The following is a 21582-nucleotide window of genomic DNA, read 5'->3' on the forward strand; positions in this document are numbered from 1 at the left end:
TCTATCCCTGGCCACCAAACGTGTGACCTGGCAATTGCCTTTATCATGACAATGCCCGGGTGCTCATTGTGGAGTTCTCTGATGAATATCTCTATGCCCATCTGGGGCATGACTACTCGGTTTCCCCATAATAGGCAATCGGCCTGAATCGAGAGTTCATCCCTGCGTCTGTGAAATAGTTTAAATTCCTCAGGGCTTGCCCCGTTCTTGGCTGCCCAGTCCCCATTCAAGACACATTTCTTGACTAAAGACAGTAGCGGGTCTTTGTTCGTCCAGACTTTGATTTGACGGGCTGTCACGGGTGAGCCTTCGCTTTCGAAAGCTTCAACAGCCATGACCATCTCAGCAGCATGCTCGGTTGCCTCCTCAGTGGTGGCTAGTGGGAGCCTGCTGAGTGCATCGGCGCAGTTTTCAGTGCCCGGTCTGTGCCGAATTGTGTAGTCATAGGCGGCTAACGTAAGTGCCCACCTCTGTAAGCGGGCCGATGCATTTGCATTTATGACCTTGTTGTCAGCCAAAAGGGACGTTAGGGGTTTGTGATCTGTCTCCAGCTCAAATTTCCTGCCAAACAGGTACTGGTGCATTTTTTTTACTGCATATACACATGCAAGTGCTTCCTTTTCTATCATCCCGTAGCCTCTTTCTGCCTGGGACAGACTTCTGGAGGCATAAGCTACCGGCTGTAACACACACCCGATCCCATAGGACAATGCAAGTTTAAAACAAGTTTCTTACATGGGTCATATAGCGTTAACAGATTGTTGGAGTATAACAAATTGCGTGCTCGATCAAAAGCCCTTTCCTGGCTATCCCCCCAGATCCATTCGCGACCTTTGTGTAGGAGCACGTGAAGCGGCTCTAACAGCGTTCTCAGTTTGGGAAGAAAGTTACCAAAATAGTTTAGGAACCCCAGGAACGAACGCAGCTCCGTCGTGCTATAGGGTCTGGGTGCTCTCTGGATTGCTTCCGTTTTGGGTCTGATCCCATCTGCTACTACCCTCATCCTCAGGAATTCTACCTCTGGAGCTAGGAAGACGCACTTTTTCAGTCGCAGCCCTACCCGGTCCAGTCTGCGTAGCACCTTCTCCAGGTTGTGGAGGTGTTCTTCAGTATCGCAACCCGTGATGAGGATGTCATCTCGAAAAACCACCCACCTTAGAATCGACTTGAGAAGGCTTTCCATATTTCATTGAAAGATCACGGCGGCCGAGCAAATCCCGAACGGACATCTGTTGTACTCAAACAATCCCTTGTGTGTCGTGATGGTGGTCAGCTTCTTCGACTCACTCGGCAGCTCTTGGGTCATGTAAGCTGAGGTCAGGTCCAATTTTGAAAAAAGTTTGCCACCGGATAGCGTCGCAAAGAGGTCCTCCGCTCACGGTAGCAGGTATTGGTCTTGGAATGACACTCGATTGATGGTGGTCTTATAATCGGCACATATCTTGACCGACCCATCCGCCTTGAGCACCGGCACAATTGGGCTCGCCCAGTTACTGAATTCGACTGGCGAGATGATGCCTTCCCTCAGCAGGCGGTCCAATTCGCCTTCTATCTTTTCCTGCATCACGTACGGCACCGCTCTGGCCTTGTGGTGTACTGGCCTGGCGTCCGGGTTTATGTGAATCACTACCTTGGTCCCCATGAAAGTGCCAATGCCGGGTTGAAATAATTAGTCAAATTTGTCCAGGATCTGTGAGCATGGTATTCGCTCCACAGAAGAAAGTGCATTGATATCACCCCATTTCCAGATCATGACAGCAAGCCAACTCCTCCCCAGTAGTGCGGGATTGTCCCCCGGGACAATCCAGAGTGGCAATCTGTTCCCCGAATCTTTGTGGGTCATGACTACCGTGGCGCTGCCTAGCACCGGAATGATCTCCTTTGTATATGTCCGTAGCTGTGCATCAATCGGCAATAATTTTGGCCTCCTGGCCTTGGAGGCTCACAACTTGTCGAACTGTTTGATACTCATCAGGGACTGGCTGGCCCCCGTGTCTAGCTCCATTGATACTGGGATGCCATTGAGGAGCACTTTCATCATTATCGGTGGCGTCCTGGTGTATGAACTGTATATGTGCACCACATGAACTCGCTGAATTTCAGCTTCCAGTGATTTCCCCCAGTGTTCATTTGGCCTCGTAGGGCTTACATCGAGCCCGTCCTCCTCGTACATCAACCTGGCTGCAGGCTTCCTGCACATATGCGCCAAGTGACTGCTGACGTTGCAATTTCTGCAGGTATATTGCTGATACCTGCAAGCTCTGGCTGTGTGTTTGTCTCCACACCTCCAACATGAGCCGTTGTTGGAAACAAAAGATCCATTACCAGTCGATCATCTCTGACTGTCTCTGTAACTGTCCTTAAGTGCACCATTAACAGGTGTCGATGGCCCCATTACTGGCCGCATTGACCCTTGCGATGGCATGAATCGCCGTTCAGCTAGCCATTGTCTCTGTTGAATTCCTCCTTTGGGTTTGACTACATGCTTGGGCATGTCCGATTGCCCCTGTCTGCCTGGAGAACTGTGTGCTGCATTAACAATGTTGACTCCCTGTCCATTTGCTGCATTTAAACCAAGATTTTGGCCAAACATCATTCTGGTCTCTTCCTCCCCTGAGATGAATGTCTGGGCCATCAAAGCCGCTGTTTCCAGGGTCAAGACTTTGGTCTCAATCAGTTTCCTGAAAACCCCAGCGTATCCGATGCCCTCAATGAAAAAGTCTCGCAGCATCTCCACTCTGCATGCATCTGGGAACTTACATAGGCTCGCCAGTTGCCGGAAGTCTGCCACGAAGTCTGGAACGCTTTAACCTTCTTGCCGCTGGTGTGTGTAAAACCGGTGTCTCGCCATGTGCATGCTGCTCGCTGGTTTAAAGCATTCCCCGATCAACTTACTGAGCTCTTCAAAAGTCTTGTCCGCCGGCTTCTCTGGCGCTAGGAGGTCCTTCATCAGGGAGTATGTCCTGGATCCACAAACCGTCAGGAGATGAGCCCTGCGTTTGTCGGCCGAATCCTGTCCCAACCATTCCTTAGTGACGAAACTTTGCTGTAGTCTCTCAATAAAATCGTCCCAATCATCACCAACACGGTACCTCTCGTCTGTGCTGCTAGTGGCCATGTTCGCGTGGTTTAAATCCCAGTTTCTCGTCGCCAATGATTTGTCCTTACTATACAGTATAAATGCACATGACGCCCATAATTGAGAGAAGGTCACTCTGTGACCAGTAACTTTTATTCCAGCACTGAAGTGCTGAAGGTGAGTGGAGCTTCCCCTTTTATACCTGAAAGTCCAGGTTAGGAGTGTCTCCCACAAGTTCACCATCTAGTGGTCAATATTCTCACGGTGTACAACTTAGGTAATTTTATACATGGGTTACAATGACAGTTGAATACATGACAGAACCCGTGAAGCAAATACACTACATATTGTAGCTTAACACATCCCCAGGGAACCTTCAAAATGCTTCACATATCATTAATTACTTTAAATTGCAGTAACAGCAGTTAGCAAAAATGGTTGTAAACATAGCAATATACCACAAACAAGAATGAGATGAATGTCAATTTAATCTTTTTGGTGGTGTTTTTGGAGGATAGAAGAACATACATTCATATAACACCTTTCACAACCCCAGGCCATCCCAAAGTGCTTTACTGTCAATTAAGTACTTTCGAAGTGTCGTCACTGTTGTAATGTAAGAATATTGTCTCGGACATTGGTTGAACTCCATGTTCTTTTTCAAATAATGCCATGAGATCTGTAACATCCATTGGAACCACCAGAATAAGATAAATTAGATATGATAAAAATAGATAAAGAGAAGGTACTTAAAAGGTTGGCAGCGTTCAAAGTAGAAAAGTCACCCGGTCCGAATGGGATGCATCCTACGTTACTGAGGGAAGTAAGGGTGAAAAGAATGGAGGCTCAGGCCACAATCTTTCAATTCTCCTTATATATGTGTAAGGGGATAAAAAGTATACTTAAGACCGAAATAAGGGCATGGCATGAAATCAGGCTAAAGGGCGCAGCTCGTGCTTGTGTGCTTATCTTTAAAAACTGCAGACCAAGCTGGAAAAGCCAGAGCAAGGTTAAAACTGTAGAACAACACTGAAGTCGGCTCCACATGAGATGGAGATGCTGCGAAACCACTCAGCGCCAGTCTGATAAGGGTTAACGAATCAATGTAGTTCCGCTGATTAGCTGTAGGCCAACCGGTGGTCGTAGATGATTGTGCACGAGGACCTCACACCTCGGAAATTGTATAAGTATGTGTGAAACCATCACTCGGTAAAGGTCCTGTCTTAGGTGGCTAAGACTGCGATGCTTCCCCTGCATATGCTTGAATAAAGATCGTAAAGTGAATCCAAGGTTCCATCTGATTGATTCTGTGGTCATTATAAGGGCTGGTGTCGATTCCTTATTTCAGGGAATCCACTTTGAAGAAGAAAAGCCTTCTTTTTACCCCAACAATATGGGAGAGGTGCCAGAGGACTGGAGGATTGCAAATGTTACACCCCTGTTTAAAAGAGGAAAGGGATAAACCTGGTAACTGTAGGCCAGTCAGCCTAACTTCAGTTGTTGGGAAATGTTTAGTCTGGGACAAAATTAATTGTCACTTGGAAAGGCATAGGTTGATAAATGAAAGCCAGCTCAGATTTGTTAAAAGCAAATCGTGTCTGACAAACTTGATTGAATTCTTTGGTGAAATAGTGGAAAGGATGGATGAGGATGGTGCAGTTGATGTTGCTTAACTAGACTTTCAAAAGGTGCTTGATAAATAGTACTACATAATAGACTTGTTAGTAAAATTGAAGCCCATGGGATTAAAGGGACAGTGACAGCATGGTTACTAAATTGGCTAAGTGATAGAAAGCAGAGAGTAGTGGTGAATGGCTCTTTTTTAGACTGGAGCGAAGTATACAGTGGTGTCCCCAGGGGTTAGTATTAGGACCACTACTCTTTTTGATATATATTAGTGACCTAGACGGGTATGCAGGGCATGATTTCAAAGTTTGCAGATGACATGAAACATGGAAATGTAGTAAATAATGAGGAGGTTGTAGCAGACTTCAGGAGGACATAGACAGATCGGTGAAATGGGCAAAAATATGGCAGATGAAATTTAATGCAGAGAAGTGTGAAGTGATGCAGTCTAGAAGGAAGACTGAGGAGAGGCAATATAAACTAAATCATACAATCATAGAAATTTACAGCACAGAAGGAGGCCATTCAGCCCATCATGTCCATGCCGGCCGACAAAGAGCTATCCAGCTTAATCCCACTTTTCAGCTCTTGATCCGTAGCACTTCAACTGCACATCCAAGTACTTTTTAAATGCTATGACGGTTTCTGCCTCTATCATCCTTTCAGGCAGTGAGTTCCAGACCCCTACCGCCCTCTGTGTGAAAAACATTCAACTCAAATCCCCTCCAAACCTCCTACCAATTACTTTAAATCTATGACCCCTGGTTGTTGACCCCTTTGCTAAGGGAAATAGGTCCTTCCTATTCACTCTATCTGGGCTCCTCATAATTTTATACACCTCAATTAGGTCTCCCCTCAGCCTCCTCTGTTCCAGAGAAAACAACCCAGCCTATCCAATCTTTCCTCATCGCTACAATTCTCCAGTCCATGCAACATCCTCGTAAATCTCCTTTGTATCCTCTCTAATGCAATCACATCTTTCCTGTAATGTGGTGCCCAAAACTGAACACAGTACTCTAGCTGTGGCCTAACTAGTGTTTTATACAGTTCAAGCATAAGCTCCCTACTCTTATATTCTTAACCTTCTTAACCACCTTATCTACCTGTCCTGCTCCCTTCAGGGATCTGTGGCCATGCACTCCAAGGTCCCTCTGTTCCTCTACACTTCTCAGTGTCCCTTGCCTTGTTAGCCCTCCCGAAATGCATTACCTCACACTTCTCTGGATTGAATTTAATTTGCCACTGTTCCGCCCACCTGACCAGTCCATTGATATCTTCTTGCAGTCTACAGCTTTCTTCTTCATTATCAACCACACAGCCAATTTTTGTATCATCTGCAAACTTCTTCATCATACCCCCTACATTCAAGTCTAAATCATTGATTTATACCTGTACCATAAAAAGCAAGGGCCCAAGTACTGAGCCCTGTGGAGGGGGGTTTACATACACAGACCTTTGAAGGTGGCAGGACAAGTTAATAAGATTGTTAAAAAAGTATATTGGATGCTTGGCTTTATAAATAGAGGCATAGAGTACAAAAGTACAAAAAGCAAGGAAGTTATGCTAAACTTTTCGAAATCACTGATTAGGCCCCAGCTGGAATACTGTGTCCAATCTGTGCACCACACTTTCGGAAGGATTTCAAGGCTTTGGAAAGGGTGCAGAAAAGATTTACTAGAATGATACCAGGGATGAGGGACTTCAGTTGTATGGAGAAGCTGGGATTGTGCTCCTTAGAGCCGAGAAGGTTAAGGTGGGATTTAATAGAGTTCGAAAGTTTGAGGGATTTTGATAGAGTACATAGGGAAAAACTGTTTCCAGTGGCAGAAGGGTTGGTAACGAAAGGACACAGATTTGAGGTAATTGGCAAAAGAACCAGAGACAACATGTGGATTTTTTTTTTAATGCAGTGGGTTGTTATGATCTCGAATGCACTGTTTGAAAGGGTGGTGGAAGCAGATTGAATGATCACTTTCAAAAGGGAGTTGGATTAATACTTGAAAAGGAAAAAGTTGCAGGGGTGTGGGATTAATTGGATGGCTGTTTTAAAGAACCAGCACAGGCACAATGGGCTGAATGGCTTCCTCCTGTGCTGTATGATTCTGTGACTCTACTAGGATGCATCTTGAGGGGATTTGATAAAGCTAGACAGAGAGTACACCTTTTTAGGAACCAGGAAGAAACTTTTCTTACCAGCTTGGGTGGAATCCGTGATGCAGCAGATTCACATGGCCTGCAGAAGGGCGGGTGTAATGGGCATTTTATGTTTTTAAAGTTTTTTTGATCATATATTTCAAATACCAAGGTAGAACGAACTCTATATATTCAGGATAAGTTAGTGAACCATGGATGTATTTTTTAAAAAGAGGGATATTTTTGGCAGGTTTATCTATGATGCGATTCTTGGCGGGGCTTGGCAGGGAGAGTTGCAATTGTCTGCGGAGCGGAGCGGGGCGGGGTGCGTGCGCCTTTAAGCTGGCGGGAGGAGGCTGGTGCTGATGCTGAGCGGGGAGTCGGGCTGCAGCAGCCGAGCAGCGCGGATCAGCAGTCGGAGCTGGCACTTGGTGCAGTGTGAACCTGCTTCCCCCTCACCTTCCCTCAGCCAGCCCAGCCTTGCAGCCCCAGAGGATGGCGGAGAGCGAGGCAGAAACGCCTAGCACCCCGGGCGAGTTCGACAGCAAATACTTCGAGTACAATGGAGTGCGGCTGCCTCCCTTTTGCAGGGGGAAGATGGAGGAGATCGCCAACTTCCCCGTCAGGAAAAGCGACATCTGGATCGTCACTTACCCCAAATCCGGTAGGAATTGTCAGTGGGTCAAAGCGGGCGCTGCTGCCCGGGCCGGGCCGGGGAGGCGAGCGGTGTTTGTGCCCAGCACCGCCACACTGCGCCCGCACCGGCGTCACAGCTCAGCAACTTGCTCCACAATTCAGAGTCCGCAGTAAATACCCGGCAGATGGGAATAGATAGAATAATAGCCCCCACCGCCATACATCAACCCCCCCCCCCAAAAGCGATACAGCAATCACAGGATACATTCCTTTCCCCCCACCCCAGGATATGTCACCCCCCTCATATATGTCACTACCCCCCCCCCTGCAGGATATATGTCACCCCCCCCCCCAGGATATATGTCACCCTCCCCCTGCCAAGATACATGTCACCACATTCCCCTCCCCCCCCGCAAGATATGTGTCACCACTCCCCCCACCCCCCGCAAGATATGTGTCACCACTCCCCCCACCCCCCGCAAGATATGTGTCACCACCCTCCCCCCCCCGGCAGGATATGTGTCACGTCCCCCCCCCCCCAGGATATATGTCACCTCCCCCCCCCCCCCCCAGGATATATGTCACCTCCCCACCCCTTGCAGGATATGTGTCACCACCCCTCTCCGCAGGATATGTGTCACTCCCCCCCCCCCCGCAGCATATATGTCCCCCCCCCCCAAACAGGATATATGTCACATCCCCCTGCCTCCAGGGTAAATGACCCCCCCGCTCTCCAGGATATACGCTCCCCTGCCCCTCCCCTCCCAGGATACATGTCACTCCCCTCCTCCCCTAGGATACAAGTCTCCCCTTTCCCCCCCACCCCCCAGGATACATTTCACCTGTCTTTCCCCTCCCCCTGATACATGTCAATCTCTCCCCAGGATACACATCACCCCCCCCCCCTCACATACATGTCAACCTATCTCTTCCCCCGCCCCCCCAGTTTACAGGTCCCACCCCCTCCAGGATACATAATGCCCCATCCACCCTCCACCAACTAGGATATATGTCAACGCCTAGGATACATGCAACCCCCTCCGGATACATGTCGACCCCCCTTCATTTTGCCCCCCCCCACCGGGCTGCAGGATATACACAGTCAAAATTGGGGCAGATGAAGTTCAGTGCGGGGAAGTGTGAGGTCACCCACTTTGGACCTAAGAAAGATAAATTGGAGTATTTTCTAAATGGTGACAAGCTAGGAACTGAGAAGCAGAAATATTTAGGGGTCCAAATTCAGAAATCTCGAAAAAAAATAGTGAGCAGGTACAGAAAATAATTCAGGCGGCTAATGGAATGTTAGCCTTCATCTCCAGAGAGCTTGGAATATGAATTGGTGGTAGTTATGCCAAAGCTCTGGTTAGACCTCGTGGAGTACTGTGTTCTGTTCTGGGCAGTGCCCCGCAGGAAGGATATAGGCTTTGGAGAGGGTATGGCACAGATTCCCCAGAATGATATGGGGGTGGGGTGGGGTGTAATGGGTTAAAAGGATTAAATTATGAGGACAGGATGCCTAGACTAGTCTTGTATTCTCTTGATTATAGAAGATTAAGGGGTGATCTAATTGAGGTGTTTTAAGATGATTAAAGGATTTCATAGGGTGGATTGAGATAAACTCTGGTGGGAGAGTTCAGAACAATGGGGCATAACCTTAACATTCGGACTAGGTTGTTTAGGGGTGATGTCATGAAGCACTTCTTCACACAAAGGGTAGTGGAAATCGAACTCTTTTCCCCAAAAAAGCTGTTGAGGTTTGGTCAATTGAAAATGTCAAAACTAGGATTGATAGATTTTTGTAAAGCAAGGGTATTAAGGTTACGGAACCAAGGCGGGTAAATGGAGTTAAAATACTGATCAGCCCTGATCGAATTGGACGGAACAGGCTTGATGGAATGGCGTACTCCTGTTCCTATATTCCATGTTTTTTCATAGCTCCCTCGCCTGAGATTTTACATACCAAGCCCCCTCCCCCAGTTACATGCAAAGGTCGCTTCTACCCGACACCATGCACTGCCCCCTCCTCTGCCACTCAACTCCCTCTGCCTTTCACAAGAATGTCTAAGTTGGTAAAATGCTGTGAACTACAGAGTATATTAGAATGGGTCTGCCTGGTAATATTCAGGAGATGGCAGGGAGTCATTACTAGCTGATAGACTTCGAAAAATGTAACTTTAAAATTAGATCCAAACCGGCATTAATGCCAGGCAACTGGCTACTCGTTACCTGGTCATGAGGAGCAGAACAGGTGTTAAGAGAGGTCTAGCAGACAGTGTTCATGTGTACCCATCTCTCTCTTTTCCCCTAATTTTGGCGTGTATGTCACATAACACATTCAATGTGGTGGGAGATGGTGGATGCAATGGCACTATGACTGGTGTTATATCTGAGCCTACACCCAGGCAAATACAAAGCTAGTCCAATGTATAATGTCAGAGGCTGCAACAATATTACAAGTGTTAGTCTAAAACCAGTATCTGTTTGGATGTAGACCAAAGTTATACTAGCCAACCACCAATTCCATTTTGTAAATCTGGAGGCTGGTTTGGACTTCTTCCACCTGTGCAGATAATGGAGCTTCTGCAGGAGCATTGTGAGCATTGGGAATGCGTCAATAAATCGGTGGAAAACAGAGTTCTAGTTCATAGAATCATAGAATAATACAGCACAGAAGGGAGGCCATTTGGCCCATTAAGTCTGCACTGGCTATTTCAAAGAGCGATCCAGTTAGTCCCACTCCCCTGCTCTTCCCCATATCCCTGCAATTTTTGCTCCTTCAAGTATTTATCCAATTCCCTTTTGAAGGCTGCTATTGAATCTGTATTCATCACCCTATCAGGCAGTGCATTCCAAATTTTAACCACTCGTTGTGGAAAAAGTGTTTCCTCATGTCATCGTTGGATCTTTTGCCAAACACTTTAAATCTGTGCCCTCTGGTTATCAACCCTTCAGTCATTGGAAACAGTTTTTCTTTATTTACTCTCCCATCATGATTTTAACACCTCTATCAAATCTCCTTTTAACCACCTCTGCTCCAAGGAGAACAACCCCAGCTTCTCCAGTCTATCCATGTAACTGCAATTCTTCATCCCTGAAACTATCGTAGTAAATCTCTTCTGCACCCTCTCCAAAGCCTTCAAGTCATTTCTGAAGAGCGGTGCCCAGAATTGGGCACAATATTCCAGCTGAGGTCAAATTAATGTTTTATATAGGTTTAGCATAATCTCCTGGCTTTTGTACTCTGTTTATAAAGCACAGGATCCTATATGCTTTATTAACTTCTTTGTTAACCTGTTCTGCCACCTTCAAAGATCTGTGCACAAACACCTCCAGATCTCTCTGTCATGCACCCCCTTTAAAATTGTACGATTTAGTAGGTATGGTCTTTCCTCATTCTTCCTACCAAAATGTATCACCTCACACTTTCGTGTTGCATTTCATCCTCACTGTGTCCTCCCATTCCTCCCAGCCTATTTGTGTCTTCTTGAAGTCTATTACTATCTTCCTCACTGGTCACTACACTTCCAAGTTTTGTCATCTGTAAATTTTGAAATTGTGCCTTGTACACCCCAAGTCCAAGTCATTAATGTATATCAAAAACAGTAGTGAAAACTACTGAACCTTGGGGATCGCCACTGTATACCCCCCTATAGTCTTCTTTTTTTTAAAAAAGGACAGCATTCACCATAACTCTCTGTTTTCTATCCCGTAGCCAATTTTGTATCCATGCTGCTACAGGCCCTTTTATTCCACGGGCTTCATCAAAAACTCAATCAAGTTAGTCAAACATAGACAGGCTAAATGAGTCGTCAAAAATTTGGCAGATGGAGTATAATGTTGGAAAGTGTGAGGTTATGCACTTTGGCAGAAAAAATCAAAGAGCAAGTTATTATTTAAATGGAGAAAGATTGCAAAGTGCCGCAGTACAGCGGGACCTGGGGGTACTTGTGCATGAAACATAAAAGAATAGTATGCAGGTACAGCAAGTGATCAGGAAGGCTAATGGTATCTTGGCCTTTATTGCAAAGGGGATGGAGTATAAAAGCAGGGAAGTCTTGCTACAGCTACATGAGATATTGGTGAGGCCACACCTGGAATACTGCGTGCAGTTTTGGTTTCCATATTTACGAACGGATATACTTGCTTTGGAGGCAGTTCAGAGAAGGTTTGCTAGGTTGATTCCGGGGATGTGTTGACCTATGAGGAAAGGTTGAGTAGGTTGGGCCTCTATTCATTGGAATTCAGAAGAATGAGAGGTGATCTTATCGAAATGTATAAGATTATGAGGGGGCTTGACAAGGTGGATGCAGAGAGGATGTTTCCACTGATGGGGGAGACTAGAACTAGAGGGCACAATCTTAGAATAAGGGGCCATCCATTTAAAACAGAGATAAGGAGAAATTTCTTCTCTGAGGGTTGTAAATCTGTGGAATTCACCGCCTCAGAGAGCTGTGGAAGCTGGGACATTGAATAAATTTAAGACAGAAATAGACAGTTAAACGATAAGGGGATAAGGGGTTATGGGGAGCGGGCAGGGAAGTGGAGCTGAGTCCAAGATCAGATCAGCCATGATCTTATTGAATGACGGAGCAGGCTCGAGTGGCCGTATGGCCTTACTCCTGTTCCTATTTCTTATGTTCTTATGTAAACATGATTTGCCCTTAACAAATCCATGCTGGCTCTCCTTTATTAGTCCATGCTCGTCCAAGTTGCTCTTAATTTTCTCCCGGATTATTGTTTCTAAAAGCTTCCCCACCACCGACGTTAAACTGATTGGCCTGTAATTGCCAGGTTATTCTCTCCTTTTTTGAACAAGGGTGTAATATTGGCAATCCTCAAGTCCTTTGGCACCACCCGTATCTAAGGAGGATTGGAAGATTGTGGCCAGCACCTCCGTAATTTCTATTCTTGCTTCCCTCAACAACCTAAAATGTATCCCATCCAGACCGGGTGACTTATCCACTTTAATTATTGCCAGCCTTTCTAGTACCTCCACTTTATCTATTTTTTATCTCATCCAGCAATGTCCTCATTTACCATAGCTTTGGTAAAATCGTCTTTCTTGGTAAACACCAATGCAAAGCATTCATTAAGCACCTCAGCCATGCCCTCTGCCTCCATCAATAGCTCTCCAACCTAGTCCCCAATCGGCCCCAAGCCCCTCTGACAAACCTTCCACTTTTAATATGCCTTTTTATGTTAACCACAAATCATAGTGTCTTTGTCCCTCTCGCCTACCCCTTCACTTCTCCTCTGTACCATCTACACTCAGCCTGACTCTACCTTGTATTATCAAGCTGACATCTGTCATACCCCACCTTTTTCTGCTTCATCCTTCTCTCTAACTCCTTTGCCATCCAGGGAGCTCTGGCCTTGGTTGCCTTACTTTTCTACCTTGTAGGAATGTACCTAGACTATACCCAAACCATCTCCTCTTTAAAGGCCGCCCAATGCTCCATTACATTTCTGCCTGCCAGTCTTTGACTCCAATTAACCCGGGCCAGATCCCTCCTCAATTCAATGAAATGAGCCCTGCTCCCAGTTAAGTATGATTTGCTTTGTATTTGTATTTGTGCTTATCCTGTTGAGAGTTTCTTACGCTTTACAAAGTCGTAAGGCCACCATGCACAGCGCTGCATCTAAACTCCGGCAGATCAGGGTTTTACTGCAGTTTGCTTGTAGGAGGACAGGTCTGAAACGCTCGCCATTGAAAGACATCTTGGATCTGACCTCAGTTATACTGCTGCAGTTCATACCCATGTAAAGGTGGTGGTGTAACCTCATCCTCAGACATCCATTCGAGCTGAAGGCCATACATGGTATAAAAAAGATGGTATTTATACCAGTACAGACCTGAATTTAAGGTTGACCCACTTAATTACAAATAAGTTTTATTGTGCATTTACACTCCATTCATCAAACACAGAGCGATTAACCTCAGTTCCCTTCAGTTGGAGAGGCCGCTCTGAGCTGGCACCTCTGAAACCTAATCTGATTCATTAGCGTGTCATGACACAAGCGCATAAAACAGTTCAGTTATTTGTGTAGAGGCTAAAAATATTTTAAACATTTTATTCCCAGGAGGCACATCTAGTTGGGGAATTCGATTAGATCCTAGTAATATTCTTCCTCCTCTTTCTGTGCTCAGTATAGTCCTTTCAGGTTCCGAACTGCATAAGAAGGCATGTAAATTACAGTGGAGATTTTCAGTTTGAGTCAGAAACTACCAGGTAGTGGGATTCCACAGTCAGGTTAGGAGATCAATTTGATCTGCTATTCACCCTGTGCACATAGCAGAGGAAACATTTCAAGGACACCCTCAAAGCCTCCTTGATAAAGTGCAACATCCCCACCGGCACCTGGGAGTCCCTGGCTCAAGACCGCCCTAAGTGGAGGAAGAGCATCTGGGAGGGCGTTGAGCACTTCGAGTCTCATAGCCGAGAGCATGCAGAGATCAAACGCAGACAGCGGAAGGAGTGTGTGGCAAACCAGACTCCCCACCCACCCTTTCCTTCAACCACTGTCTGTCCCACCTGTGACAGAGACTGTAATTCCCGTATTGGACTGTACAGTCACCTGAGAACTCACTTTTAGAGTGGAAGCAAGACTTCCTCGATTTCGAGGGACTGCCTATGATGGTGATGATGATAGTATCTTTAGTGCCACTAGGAACCAGGAACAGCTTTGCTGTGACGTTGAAGATGACGTGTGAATGCACTCTGAATGTTTTTCCACCTGTTTACTTTGGTTGAATTTAATTTTTATTTTGGTGGTTGTTCAGTTTTTTTGTAAACCGTTAACTTGAAGACAAATGCCTCAGTCGCTGAGCCCGAGGAGCTGAATTACCATCAGTAGGTACAGCCATTCACCCTGCCCTGCTGTTCCTGTCTGCCTGGCTGCATATCAGTCCATCTCTTTCAGTACCCTCTCCAAGCTAGTTTTCCCCAGTAATGTTCTCAGCAGTTTTATATAAACATTAAACAGTCAATAAAACCGATGGAAAATCTGGAACAAATGAAAACTGTGCTGAGGTTATTGATAATTCTTTGAAACAGCTTAAAAAAATTAACGGCACTCACTCAGTTATGATAGTGATTTGTTAAAGTGATCTTTGTTTATCTCAATTCTTTTGAAATTATATTTTTTCATAACACCGGCACTGTTTCTTTGTAACTTTGGCTTAAAAGCCTTGCAAATCTTTCAGGATATTGTGGCTTTGGTTGAATTACCAAGGTACCTTTGCAGTCACTGGCAAGAGAATGAATGAGGGTCATTTTCTTGTTAATCCAAGCAGACTTTCAGGGCCCTGAGGTCTCAGATGTATAGCACTCTACATCCTGGCATTTGGGCTGGAATCATATTGCTTATGTGTAAAGAAGCTGCATCATATCCTGTCGTATCTTGTTAAATTACCATGTTTCGGATGAGCATGCCAGGCAATGGACTGTATTCCACTGTCTAGCCTTTTATATATCATTCATCCTCTACTCCGGGGGACTGCCTAAGAGATATATCATTCCTATTAATTATGACTTCTTCCCCTTGTAATTCATTTTTCCCTTTGTAAATCCCTGCTATTTTCTATTAGTTATTATTTTGTACTTTAAAATTCTAGCTTCCATTACAGCTCTCTGCCTTAAGAGTCTGTCACAACTTCTTATCACATTAGTCAAATAGCCTGAGTCCCCTCGAAAAGCAGTGGTAGTGCAGTAAATCACTGAGGCTAGATTCTGCATACAAAGCAAGCAATTTATATTACAGTAATTTATTTGCAAACTGTGCCTCATGAATGTTCCTCCGAGCCAAATCAGACCAGGCTGTCAGAGAAACCAAACCATCAGCCTCATGCTCCTGGTTACTTCATTGGTTTGCATCTTAAAAGCACGAATAAATCAGAACTGCCTCTTCATTAATGCCACAGCCAAGAGAAACTGTGCTGACATGATGTGAGTCTGCCTCTGTGTGCATAGTAATATTATAATTCCATTCTAAATGAGATTTTCAACACTGTATAAACAGGAAATTACTGTTAACAATGTTACATGAACACTGAAGATGCTCATATCAAATTCTTCCCTCGGTGATTTTAATGGAAGCATAACCCTATTAATGGCCACAGTTCCTTCAAATGTGAAAGCATGAGGAAACGTATGTATTGCTAGATTAAGCATATTACTGATGGCTCCTGTACACAATAAATCCAAATGTGAAATGAGCTGAATTCAACAGATTAAAAATCCTGGAGATTGCACACTATTTGCTTCTTTTTTTCTCTACGTACTCTCCACGCACTCACCAATGTCAAAGTAAAATTCAATGACTGTTGAAATTTCACACACAAAGAGCAGTGGGTTAGCGCACTGTCCTGTTACTTCTGAAAACTGTTTGAATCTAGCCCAGACTGATAATGAGAACCTGCTCTGTCTGTTTGCTGTAAGGGTTCAAAGGAGAATGAGTTTGGCTAGTCTCAATCCTGCAGTGGCCCACAGCACAAAATTATCCTCAATTGACAATTTTATTTAGTGAGGCCAGAAGGATTGTTAGTATGGAAAAGAAATCAGAGGGTGTTCTATCATAGTTGGGGGTAAAGTTAAAATGAGGGGAACATTATTGTACAGGTGCCTGTGTTATTCCTGACTTCGAATAGGCACAGGGTGCCTGAAATGAGAGAGTTCAATTTTCCAGTGCTAATGTCCTTCATCTTGATACAAAATTCACTCAAAAAAATGGTGACTTAAATGTAAAAACTGTGTAAATCTTGAATCATGGAAAGGAAAATCTTTCAAAGTGCAGTTTCAAGTTAGCATAAGATTTTGTCTACATTAATTTTTTATATAGATTTACCTTTTGCTTTATTTTATCACGTCATATACATGCATTCCAAACTAGGTAACTAGCAGAAGCTGACCAACATCTTCAAAAAAAATCAAATACCCAATAAAGCTGGTAGTTCAAAACAACCCTGAATATAAGCCAATAGAAGGAAGAAAAAGAAAGAAAGACTTGGATTTATATAGCGCCTTTTACGACCACCGGATATCTCAAAGCTCTTTACAGCCAATGAAGTACTTTTGAACTGTAGTCACTGTTGTAATGTAGGAAACGCGGTAGCCAAATTGGGCACAAGCAACTCCCACCAACAGCAATGTGATAATGACCAGATAATTTTTTTTTAAATGTTGATTGAGGGATAAATATTGGCCAGGACACCGGGGATAACTCCCCTGCTCTTCTTCGAAATAGTGCCATGGGATCTTTTACATCCACTTGAAAGAGCAGACGGGGCCTCGGTTTAACGGCTCATCTGAAAGATGGCACCCCCGACAGTGCAGTGCTCCCTCAACACTGCACTGCAGTGTCAGCCGAGATTTTTCTTGTGTTCAAGTCTGTGGAGTAGGACTTGAACCCACAACTTACTGACTCAGAGGCGAGAGTGTGAGCCACAGCTGACACTGAAATATATGAAAACTTATAAATCCACTGAAAGTGTAGTGGATCATGGGCTTGCAAGTTAAGCTGTAGGTATACCCAAGATTCCTTTACTCATATTGGAGATGGGTGGTTTGGCAGGTGGGGGGAATCGCAAGTACATGAAAGTTGCTCTTATCTTCTAATCTCTCTAGCTAATTTTAATCCAATTTGCTACCCTTCCCCTAATTCAATGTTTATTTTCTTTATTCATCTCCTGTGTGGTATGTTGTCAAACCTGAAGATCCATGTATGTTGCAGAGTAACAGTTCTTGGGGGTGGGAGGGATGGTGTGGGGGGGTAGGTTGGTGTGGGGGTGGGTGGTGTGAGTTGGGGAGGTGGGTGGGGTGGGTTGGTGGGGGGGGGGGGTTGTGTGTGTGTGTGTGTGTGGGGGGGGGGGGGGGTGGTGGTGTGTGTGTGTGTGTGTGTGTGTTGGGGGGTGGTGGTGGTGTGTGTGTGTGTGTGTGGGGGTGTGTGTGTGTGTGTGTGTGTGTGTGGGGGGGGGGGTGTGTGTGTGTGGGGGGGCGGGTGTGTGTGTGTGTGTGTGTGTGTGTGGAGGGGGGTGTGTGTGTGTGTGGGGGGGGGTGTGTGTGTGGGGTGTGTGGGTGTGTGTGTGTGTGTGTGGGGGTGTGTGTGTGGGGGTGTGTGTGTGTGTGTGGGGGTGTGTGTGTGTGTGTGGGGGTGTGGGTGTGTGTGTGTGTGTGTGTGTGTGTGGGGGTGTGTGTGTGGGGGTGTGTGTGTGTGTGTGTGGGTGTGTGTGTGTGTGGGTGTGTGTGTGTGTGTGTGTGGGGGTGTGTGTGTGTGTGTGTGTGTGTGTGGGGGTGTGTGTGTGTGTGTGAGGGTGTGTGTGTGGGGGTGTGTGTGTGGGGTGGGGTTTGGGGTGGTGGGGTGTGGGTGAGTGGGGGGATTCAGGAAAGAATACATTTTAAAAGCAGCAAGAGAAATGTCAAGGCTCTGGAGCAGAGCAGAGTTTTGGGTAAAAATAAGCAGAGTGGACCAGGAAGGGACAGAGAGAGTAACAAAGGTAATCATCATCATAGGCGGTCCCTCGAACGAGGATGACTTGCTTCCACATGAGTTCACAGATGTTTCAATGAAGGACCCGATATTCCAGCCCTGAACTCCAATTGAGGGGGTGGAAGATGCCTGTGCGTGGATTTTTTTAACGTGTGGTGGCCGTTGCCCATCAGCCACCACACGGGCTTGAGAGAGCTAGGCCTTTATCCAGTGGCAAGGGTTAATCAAGACGACTGGAGACCTGCTCTGCTGCATAGACCTAGTGCGCACATGTATTGCAGTGTGGGCTGCCCCATGCTGCTTTTGGGCCCTGTATCCTCATTCACTGCTCCTCCCACAAGTCTCTAACAGTTCGCACCCAGAGCCAAGAGGCTATAATGAAAGCAAATAGAGATGTGGAATGTGTAGCTAGGATGATCCAATATAAAACCAACAACTGCTTTACGATACAAAAATTGCAATTTTTAAAAACAGAAACTAGTCCAGGAGATCAGCCTGGCCATATTCGATTCCCTGCAACACTTACCATTGTAAACCAAGGACTCTTCTGTCTCTCGGGTGTACGTAAAAGATCCCATGGCACTATAGGAAGAGGAGCAGGGGAGTTATCCCCGGTGTCCTGGCCAATATTTATCCCTCAACCAACCCCTAAAAATAGATGATCTGGTCATGGGAGCTTGCTGTGCACAATTGGCTGTCCTGTTTCCATGCAATACAACAGTGACGACACTTCAAAAGTATTCATTGACTGTAAAGAGCTTTGTAAAGAAGTAGAAAGAAATCGAAAGGTGACGTCACAGCCAAGTGGTAAGTGATTGGCTGGTGATTGATAAGTAGCTTTTCTTTTTTCTTTTATTTATCAGTAAGTAACATTTAGCATTGTTGTTGCCAAATTAAGTTTATCTAAGGGTTAAGTCATGGCAGGACAGCTCGGACACGTCTTGTGCTGCCCCTGTACTATGTGGGAAGTCAGGGATGCTTCCGGTGTCCCTGACGACTACGTGTGCGGGAAGTGCCTCCGCCTCCAGCTCCTGACGGACCGCATTGCGGCCCTGGAGCTGCGGGCGGATTCACTCTGGAGCATCCACGATGCTGAGAATGACGTGAATAGCACGTTTAGTGAGTTGGTTTTACCACAGGTAAAGGGTACACAGCCAGATAGTAAATGGGTGACCAACAGGAAGAGCAGTGCAAGGAAGGTAGTGCAGGAGTCCCCTGCGGTTATCCCCCTGCCAAATAGATACACCGCTTTGGGTACTGTTGAGGGGGATGACTCATCAGGGGGGAGCAGCAGCAGCCAAGTTCATGGCACCGTGGGTGGCTCTGCTGCACAGGAGGGCAGGAAAAAGAGTGGGAGAGCGAGAGTGATAGGGGATTCGATTGTAAGGGGAACAGATAGGCGTTTCTGCGGCCGCAACCGAGACTCCAGGATGGTATGTTGCTTCCCTGGTGCAAGGGTCAAGGATGTCTCGGAGCGGGTGTAGGACATTCTGAAAAGGGAGGGTGAACAGCCAGTTGTCGTGGTGCATTTAGGTACCAACGATATAGGTTAAAAAATGGGATGAGGTCCTACAAGACGAATTTATTTAAAAAGTAGGACCTCAGGATTGCTACCAGTGCCACGTGCTAGTCGGAGTAGGAATCGTAGGATAACTCAGATGAATACGTGGCTTGAGGAGTGGTGCAAAAGGGAGGGATTCAAATTCCTGGGACATTGGAACCGGTTCTGGGGGAGGTGGGACCAGTCTAAACCGGATGGTCTGCACCTGGGCAGGACCGGAACCAATGTCCTAGGGGGAGTGTTTGCTAGTGCTGTTGGGGAGGAGTTAAACTAACATGGCAGGGGGATGGGAACCTATGCAGGGAGACAGTGGGAAATAAAATGGAAGCAGAAGCAAAAGATAGAAAGGAGAATAGTAAAATTGGAGGGCAGAGAAACCCAAGGCAAAAAACAAAAAGGGCCACATTACAGCAAAATTCTAAAGGGGCAAAGTGTGTTAAAAAGACAAGCCTGAAGGCTCTGTGCCTCAATGCGAGGAGTATTCAGAATAAGGTGGACGAATTAACTGCGCAAACAGCAGTTAACGGATATGATGTAATTGGCATCATGGAGACATGGCTCCAGGGTGACCAAGGCTGGGAACTCAACATCCAGGAGAATTCAACATTTAGGAAGGATAGGCGGAGAGGAAAAGGAGGCGAGGTGGTGTTGCTGGTTAAAGAGGAAATTAATGCAATAGTAAGGAGGGACATTAGCCTGGATGATGTGGAATCGATATGGGTGGAGCTGCGGAATACCGAAGGGCATAAAACGCTAGTGGGAGTTGTGCACAGACCACCAAACAGTAGTAGTGAGGTTAGGGACAGCATCAGACAAGAAATAAGGGATGTGTGCAATAAAGGTACAGCAGTTATCATGGGCGATTTTAATCTACATATTGATTGGGCTAACCAAACTGGTAGCAATGCGGTGGAGAAGGATTTCCTGGAGTGTATTAGGGATGGTTTTCTCCACCAATATGTCGAGGAACCGACTAGAGAGCTGGCCATCCTAGACTGGGTGATGTGTAATGAGAAGGGATAATTAGCAATCTTGTTGTGCAAGGCCCCTTGGGGAAGAGTGACCATAATATGGTAGAATTCTTTATTAAGATGGAGAGTGACACAGTTAATTCGGAAACTAGGGTCCTGAACTTAAGGAAAGGTAACTTCAACGGTATGAGGCGTGAATTGGCTAGAATAGACTGGCAAAGGATACTTAAAGGGTTGACGGTGGATAAGCAATGGCAAACATTTAAAGATCACATGAATGAACTTCAGCAATTGTACATCCCTGTCTGGAGTAAAAATAAAACTGGGAAGATGGCTCAACTGTGGCTAACAAGGGAAATTATGGATAGTGTTAAAACCAAGGAAGAGGCATATAAATTGGCTAGAAAAAGCAACAAACCCGAGGACTGGGAGAAATTTAGAATTCAACAGAGGAGGAGCAAGGGTTTAATTAAGAGGGGGAAAATAGAGTACGAGAGGAAGCTTGCAGAGAACATAAAAACTGACTGCAAAAGCTTCTATAAATATGTGAAGAGAAAAAGATTAGTGAAGACAAACGTAGGTCCCTTGCAGTTGGATTCAGGTGAATTTATAATGGGGAACAAAGAAATGACAGACCAATTGAACAAATACTTCGGTTCTGTCTTCACGAAGGAAGATACAAATAACCTTCTGAATGTACTAGGGGACAGTGGGTCTCGTGAGAAGGAGGAACTGAAGGATATCCTTATTAGGTGGGAAATTGTGTTAGGGAAATTGATGGGATTGAAGGCCGATAAATCCCTGGGGCCTGATAGTCTACATCCCAGAGTACTTAAGGAAGTGGTCCTAGAAATAGTGGATGCATTGGATCTATCGACTCTGGATAAGTTCCTATGGACTGGAGGGTAGCTCATGTAACACCATTTTTTAAAAAAAGGAGGGAGAGAGAAAACGGGTAATTATAGACTGGTTAGCCTGATATCAGGAGTGGGGAAAATGTTGGAATCAATCATTAAGGATGAAATAGCAGCGTATTTGGAAAGCAGTGACAGGATCGGTCCAAATCAGCATGGATTTATGAAAGGAAAATA

General features: G+C 45.6%; 1 protein-coding gene across 1 annotated transcript in view; it reads left to right on the forward strand.

Annotated features, from left to right (window-relative positions):
- Positions 1 to 7333: 7333 nt before the first annotated feature.
- Positions 7334 to 21582, forward strand: part of sult4a1 (sulfotransferase family 4A, member 1) — a 62914-nt gene continuing 48665 nt past the window's right edge. Inside the window, exon 1 of the mRNA XM_070901673.1 lies at positions 7334 to 7502. Coding sequence (XP_070757774.1) covers positions 7334 to 7502 — 169 coding nt within the window. The remainder of the gene's footprint in view (positions 7503 to 21582) is intronic.

Source organism: Pristiophorus japonicus, chromosome 15 (genome assembly GCF_044704955.1).
Source record: "Pristiophorus japonicus isolate sPriJap1 chromosome 15, sPriJap1.hap1, whole genome shotgun sequence".
In the NCBI taxonomy this organism is placed as follows: Eukaryota; Metazoa; Chordata; class Chondrichthyes; family Pristiophoridae; genus Pristiophorus; species Pristiophorus japonicus.